Below are 7,700 nucleotides of genomic sequence, written 5' to 3'. Positions count from 1 at the left end.
TCCCTCTTCCTCCCCTGCAACCCCCTCCACCAAAAAAAAAAAATTGCACACATAGGAAGCTTTGATCAAAAGGAAAGATAAGGGAAATGGGTATTATGGAACAACCTGTTCCTTTATAAATTGTGTCTTGTTGCTCACAAATGAAATTTAAATTGGGAACTAATAAATTCTCTTTCGGGCAGGAGAGAGAGCGCCGATATTACCAATCTCCAAATTTCATTTACCAAGCTGTGTGCTGAAACGTGTTTAGTTAGCAGCTGCCTGGATGTATAGATGACTATTAAGAATGGCCCACAGCCCAATGCAAAGGCTTTCTAATTGCAGTGCACGGAGATTGCTTCTCAGCCTTATCTTGCTGCGCTGCCTGCCTGAGTCACTCTGTGCTGACACACGTTGATTCAAAATTAAATGTATGCGGTGGCAGAGGCAGGATGGGTTTGCCTTCTAAACAGAGCTGTGCGTTTCTCCCCTGATCCCCAGTGCCTCTGTACCCAAGTCCACAACGGAGCCTGGTGACTGAAGGAACATTTTTGGGTACTTACCTTAAAGAACAAAAAACAGTACAAATACCCCCCCCACTCCTCCCCGACCCTTCTTGAGCAATCAAGGTCAAAACTAACATCGCTGCCAAAAAACTGCTTTTCAAGGTAAACTTTGGACTAAGGGGAATAAAAGGAAGAGTGATGAGTCTGCCATTTTGAAGAACGTGGCGACACTTTATCAACCTACTGGGCTACGTTGTGAGGGAGGAAAACAAAAGCTGTGAGATGCAATTCTGCATTTCTCATTAGGCTGTCCAAATGAAAGCGGGTGTAGGATTCCAGGGTTTCCACTGCATGGCCGTTGTGAGGTTGCTGCGGAGAAGGGATTTAGCAAGGGTGTGTTTGGAAGAATTCACGCTAAATAGTCTCCTGAATAAACCCTTGTGAAATTCCCTCCCAGGCATGTCAAGATATCCACACAGTGAAGAACACCAGATTGCTGAGTCTGTGTTTCTCTTTGTGTTTTTCTCTTACTTTTAAAATCCCCACCATCTTGGGAACCCGCACAGAGCTCAGTTGCTGCCTGCCTTCTGCATTGAAGCGTGGTCAGTTCATTTTCCTTGCAGCAAGAGTTGATATTCTCAATTCCAAGATTGAGAAACCACCAAGAAGCAATGCTGTAGTGTGGTCTTAGGGTACAGTTGCTCAGCCTTCAGCTGCACAGAGTGATTGGTGGAAAGGTCCTGGCTGATCTGGCTTCTCTCTCCAAGCTCCATAAACCAGCTGAGGTGGCATTAATGATAGATTCCTCCCAGTGATTTCTTCCTCTTTCTAAATTTAGCGACCACGTTTTGTCAATATTGTTTCCACTATGTTGACTTGCTGTGAAAGGCCACATTGATTTAAGAATCGTTTACATTGATGTGTAAGTATTTACAAGGCTTGTTCCCTCTTGTTGCTAAGAGGTCGGCATTATTTCTTCTGCTTGTGGATCACCCACCCATGAATTTGGGATGGTTTCGACCTCCTGGGGCCCGAGTCCTCTGGATGCTCTAGGGGTTTGCTGTGAGAGATGTGGAATTGTGTCAGCCTCCAGATCACAATTTAACACCCCTCTGTACACAAGTTGTTTTGGTTCAGTGTCTCGGTTTTTCCTGCTGGGTGTGTTATCTCGACTTGTCCACAAACTTCATAAAACTTGATAAAGGATCATTCTTCTCTTTTGTCAGAGGCCTCAGGATAATGTCTTTCAAATGGGCTTCTGGAAATAAGAATTGGTGGTTAAAGGCAAATGTGTTCTTGGGCTGACACTGCTGATCTTTCAACTTCTGCATGTTTTTTTCCCCCCTACATGGGTTTCCACTGTTGCCATAGGAGTAAGTGCAAATGATTCAATAGATCTGCCTACAGCGAAGCAGAGAACATCTCCCTAGGCTTGCAGTATTGCTGGAGACAACTGAGAAGTCTGCCCAGATGCCCTAGAGCAGCAGTTCTCAACCTTTTTTGTAGCAGGACCCATTTATTCAATATCGATGACCAGTTCTGACATAGCCCCTCACTCCGGACCTGCTGCACCCAGGCCCCAGCCCCCCCAGCATGTGGGGCAGGGAGGTGTGCGTAGGGACTCTGCCAGCCTGCAAGGAAAAAGCTAGAGTTTCCTATGTTTTTCTTCTTTAAAGTTCGTTCGCAACCCTTCGTATATTCTGGAGACCAACTTCTAGGTCGCGACCCACAGGTTGAGAAACGCTGCCCTGGAGGATGGGAGCCACCCACCCTCCCTTCCTGGTTTCTTCTGTCCCATGTCTGCAAGTGCCAGGAGCGATGCATGCTGTTCAACCAGTCACCTATACTGGGAGAACTAACTGCCCTTGGCCCACAATGGGGAAAGCCCCTAGTTAACAACATTGATAGGCAAGCACCAGTAAGAAAAGAAACTTCTGCACCCAAACCAGAGCACCTATGTGTTTTATTGCTGCTTATGAAAGTAGTTCCATGATGCTATCCTGAGTCCAGTGCTTCTCTCTCTCCCCCTCAAAGTGGGACTGTGTTTTTTGGTCCATGACTACAGCAGAGCTAGAAGACTTCTACTGTAAGCAACCTCCTGTGCGTCTCCTAACAGCTTTCATTGCTAGGCTGGGACCCACAACTCACCGGGGGAACAGAAACAATTTTGAAAATGTTTAAATCTGCCTGTGAACCATCCAACATGGAAGCACGCAGGTTCACATTCCTCGTCCAGCCTGGGCGCCACAGTACGCATCCTGCGTGGGCAGTCACAGAAGGTAAGGACCTTCGATGGGTTTGCAAAGTTGTTGGCTCTTGTTTCAGCCATGGTGTTGCAACCAGAACAAAGGGTCACCTTTGCCTGGGCAGCTGAGCATCGAGAATAGTTGGCAGTGATGTAGAAGATCTGCCACCAAATCAATCAGCTCTAAACCATGCACATGATTGGCCAGGTTTCCAAGGGCTCAGCACTCAAATTATTAAAAGACCTTAGCTCTCCTTTTGGTGTTTCCTAAAGGCTGGAGTTTACCAAGGAGTTCAGTGCTTATCCTGTCGAGCTCTCGAAGATTTGGCCTCTGCATCAGGTGCTGAGCTGTTTTAACCCTCCTGGTGTATCTGACTGGTGTTCTGGTTTGGAGCAGGGCGTTGGACTAGATGATCTCCTGAGGATCCCCCCAACTCTGATTTTCTATGATTCTAAGGCTTAAAAGGATTTCAGTGACCTTTGGATTATGTTTGGATGAGGGCCAGTGTAAGGACTTGTCCAGGAGAGTGCAGGACTTGTGTGGGAGAATTCAATACATCCTTTCTGCGCTGCCTGCTCTTTTTCACTTCCAAGGCTTTATTCCTTCTTCCTTTTTTTTTCCCCCAAACACGGACTCAAAAGCCTGATTCTTACCAGCATGGAACGTTAACGCTCCCAGCTGGGGTTACAGAGATAGGGCAGTGAGATCTGTGGCTTCCCAGCAGACATCTCAGCCAGCGCACCTGGTTACCATTTCAGTCAATGCACTTGAGGTGTTTAAGGCCTGTTTAATGGTGGGGGAAGGATGCAATTGTTGTAAGCTGGTGAAGGTATCAAAAGGCTAATGGCCAGAGCCTGGATGTCCAGAACAGGCTTAGGAGGCGTTTGGGTTGGAAATGACCCTGGTGATTTGATTACAGACTGCATTGTGGCATTTGTCATGCAGACGATGCTTTTGTCTCGGCGAGATGGATGGCACCAGCATAGCTTAAGGGGTTAGACTGATAAGAGCCAATCAGGGCAAAAGGCTTTTTGAACACTCATTCTGGCCGATTTCCAACGAGCTTGGGTGGATTGGTAACAGGTTTAGCTAATTCACTATAAACTGCTCTGCTACTAAAGCATAAGGGCTTAAGCAGCCCTTTGAACCTGTTAACTATTGCACAGACCAGAGGCAGGGGTTTTGCAGTAACTAACACCTTCAGATGTGTATCCACCATGCCATTTTGCATTCAGTTGCTGCTACTAAACAAATCCCTTGGTGATCTTAGCTTCCTTGGGTGCAGAGATGAAGCGTGCCCTCGTTCTCTACCCCTTGCCTTGGGTTGCTATCCAAGCCTCAGCTAATCAGAATCAGGTCCACTCCCCAAACCAGATATATTAAGTGCCAAATGAAATGGGAAGCAAGGTGTCCTTTCATCTGTGCAGGCCTAGCCAGCCTGCATCGATTTGTCCACAGTCAGCTTCCTCCTAACATCTCCCATTGCTGCAGTACCCCCAGGAGCTCCGCTGGTGGTAGCACTACACTTGTTAAGCCACCAGCATGTTAACAATCAAGGCCTTTAACCCTTGCTCTGAGCACAGCAGTTAAGACACCAGCATCTTGTCTTCTGCCAGTGAAGGGAAAAAAACCCTCTGATAAAAACCCGGTCCATGGTAGTGCTACCACTGAGTGGGGGATGTTATTAAGCAAAAGCTTGGCATTGTCACAGCCGCAAGGGCAGACACAGCAGCCGGCGATCTGCTGGTTCGCACGTTTGCCATACCGGTACTCCAGAAAACTGACACTAGCGCAACGTGCATGAAATATCATGGAAAAGGGATGGACTTTCAGGCAAGCAGGCCAGGGGAAGGACTGCAGGGAAAACAATGGCATGAAGAAAAGGCTACAGGGAGCGAGGCAGGAGGTCATGTAACCTGCAACTTGCACAGCGGAGTAAAGGAAACAGCCATTCTTGGCGCTGGAATGATACCTGTCCCCGCTCGCTCCCAGCCACTAAATGAAGTGATTATAGGAGAAGGAATTTCTGATCATTCAATGCCACAGGAGGTCATTGACTCAGACACACTGCGCTGTGGTTGGATTTAACAAAGAGCAGGAGAATTTCACAACCGCTCGCAACGTTCAGAGCTTTGCAAGCTAATAGTGGCGATCAAGTCCCAGGCCTCCGGAAGTGCCGGTGGGCGTGCAAAAGACTCCAAGCTGATCCGTAGGAAAACGGCAGTAGCTTCAACAGCTGGAGCTGCTTTCCTCCAGCTGGGAGCTAAGGGGCTTTTCCACCAACATCCCCTTGGCTGTGGCTGAGATGGGAAGCATTGGCTATTTAGCAGCACCACCACTCACCAGGTTAGGAGAGGATGAAGAGTGCTGGGTTTGCAAGGGAGTACAGGGGACAGGATTTCCCAGAAAAGTGCAAAAAAGAGGGGGAACCAAGCTTGACAACTCCACTCTCCTGAGAACCTCCCTTTGGTGACAACGGTTCATATGCGACCGGGACATTTGTTGAACTATGCCGTGGTGCGAAGCCATCGGGGCTGACTCAAGCTGAGAGTGCCACCTATTGGGTTGGCGCCAGCCCCTCCTGCTGCCCCGGGAGCCAGCCCCGTCCAGCTGGTGAGGCCGGGCAGGAGGGCAGCTCAGGCCGGCGTGGCCGAGGGCCAGCCAGAAGTTCCAGCCGCACCAAATTCCTTGGGAGTCGTTTTAAAAGCCAACTGTTCTCCGCTTTGATTTACTCGGGTTGTTACTTTAAAAATGCATGCCTTTTTTTTTTTTTTTCTACAAAGAGCAGAGCCCGAGCTGCATTACCTCTGCATTACCCTTACCCAGGTCTGCCTGTAGACCATGAAGACCGTTTTGCAGCTCGGTGAGACTTGAAGAGAGGCCGCCGTGGGTCGGAGGGGTGAGGATCGCAGCGACCACTTGAGACAAGGCGACGCTGGTCTCGGGTGTCGCCTGCGTGAATCACAGGACTGGAAGGCATCCCAGGGGCTCCTGCGTGGATACGTGGTTCCCTGGCCCCAAAGCATCCCAGGCAGACACCCATCCTGGCGCAGCTCGAGGAGGTTTCACAGCCTGCAGACGTACCCAGAATCGCCGATGTTTTATGCGTGTGCACCTTCTTTCAAAAATAAGCTGCAATGTAATCTGTGTTCTAATTTGGGGACACAATTTAGTAATTTTAATTACGTGACAGCATTTTGGTATTTTCGGTACCCAGTAGTAGGTTAATGACTGTTCCTTAAAGCAAGGAGATTACATAACAGGAGGCCTTGCGTAAGGGGAGCTGATGAGACGCCATGGCGGCTCGGAGAACAAAGGCCGTGCAAACAACCAGGGAGGCGCCAACCGCAGCCCCAAGCTGCCCCGGTCCCCGTCGCGGGAGCCTCTCCGGCATCCAGGTGCAGGCGGCCCCGGCAAAGAGCGGCCCCGTGAGGTGCAAATAAATGTGCGTTCGCAGGATCCCTCCAACGTCGCGCGGCTCCTTTGGGGCCAAGTCAGGAGCTGGCAGGGCCTGGCTCTTCTTCACCTGCCTGGCTTCTGAGTCAGGGGGGGCTTGGTGCAGAGGGGCCGGGGGCGTGATTCAAGGTGATGGGGACAAGAGTAAGGGGGCTGGGGGCATGATGAAGGGCTGGGGGCATGGTGAAGAGCGGGCTAGAGGTATATGATGAAGAGGAGTGGGGGCATGATGAAGAGCGGGCTAGAGGTATATGATGAAGAGGAGTGGGGGCATGATGAAGAGCGGGCTAGAGGTATATGATGAAGAGGAGTGGGGGCATGATGAAGAGCGGGCTAGAGGTATATGATGAAGAGGAGTGGGGGCATGATGAAGAGCGGGCTAGAGGTATATGATGAAGAGGAGTGGGGGCATGATGAAGAGCGGGCTAGAGGTATATGATGAAGAGGAGTGGGGGCATGATGAAGAGCGGGCTAGAGGTATATGATGAAGAGGAGTGGGGGCATGATGAAGAGCGGGCTAGAGGTATATGATGAAGAGGAGTGGGGGCATGATGAAGAGCGGGCTAGAGGTATATGATGAAGAGGAGTGGGGGCATGATGAAGAGCGGGCTAGAGGTATATGATGAAGAGGAGTGGGGGCATGATGAAGAGCGGGCTAGAGGTATATGATGAAGAGGAGTGGGGGCATGATGAAGAGCGGGCTAGAGGTATATGATGAAGAGGAGTGGGGGCATGATGAAGAGCGGGCTAGAGGTATATGATGAAGAGGAGTGGGGGCATGATGAAGAGCGGGCTAGAGGTATATGATGAAGAGGAGTGGGGGCATGATGAAGAGCGGGCTAGAGGTATATGATGAAGAGGAGTGGGGGCATGATGAAGAGCGGGCTAGAGGTATATGATGAAGAGGAGTGGGGGCATGATGAAGAGCGGGCTAGAGGTATATGATGAAGAGGAGTGGGGGCATGATGAAGAGCGGGCTAGAGGTATATGATGAAGAGGAGTGGGGGCATGATGAAGAGCGGGCTAGAGGTATATGATGAAGAGGAGTGGGGGCATGATGAAGAGCGGGCTAGAGGTATATGATGAAGAGGAGTGGGGGCATGATGAAGAGCGGGCTAGAGGTATATGATGAAGAGGAGTGGGGGCATGATGAAGAGCGGGCTAGAGGTATATGATGAAGAGGAGTGGGGGCATGATGCGTGCGTGCGTGTCTGAGCTCGTCTCTGCTTGTCTGCCCGCTCCTGCCTCTCGCCAGCCAACTCGAGTCAATGTTTTATTCCACCATCTAGAGCTGACCCGATGCCTTGGTTATGGGCTCTTACAGGCAATAGCTTGCTTGATGGACATGAACGCGCTGCTGGACCGGTTTCACAATTACATCCTACCGCATCTGCGAGGAGAGGACCGAGTTTGCCACTGCAACTGTGGACGGTAAGTCCTCCCCCCGCGCGCCGGGGCACAGCCGCCGGGCGGAGGTCTCGTCCTCCCCCCCACCCCACCCCACCCCCAAACC

General features: G+C 50.4%; 1 protein-coding gene across 1 annotated transcript in view; it reads left to right on the top strand.

Moving 5' to 3' along the window:
• Positions 1-6,017: 6,017 nt before the first annotated feature.
• Positions 6,018-7,700, top strand: part of TMEM240 (transmembrane protein 240) — a 30,908-nt gene continuing 29,225 nt past the window's right edge. Inside the window, exons 1-2 of the mRNA XM_014517553.2 lie at positions 6,018-6,159; positions 7,477-7,618. Of these exons, the coding sequence (XP_014373039.1) occupies positions 6,018-6,159; positions 7,477-7,618 (284 nt within the window). The remainder of the gene's footprint in view (positions 6,160-7,476; positions 7,619-7,700) is intronic.

The sequence above is a fragment of the Alligator sinensis genome, unplaced genomic scaffold, assembly GCF_000455745.1.
Source record: "Alligator sinensis unplaced genomic scaffold, ASM45574v1 scaffold569_1, whole genome shotgun sequence".
Classification (NCBI taxonomy): domain Eukaryota; kingdom Metazoa; phylum Chordata; order Crocodylia; family Alligatoridae; genus Alligator; species Alligator sinensis.
Note: the sequence above shows the minus strand (reverse complement) of the source record. Positions and strands in the feature narration are given on the sequence as shown.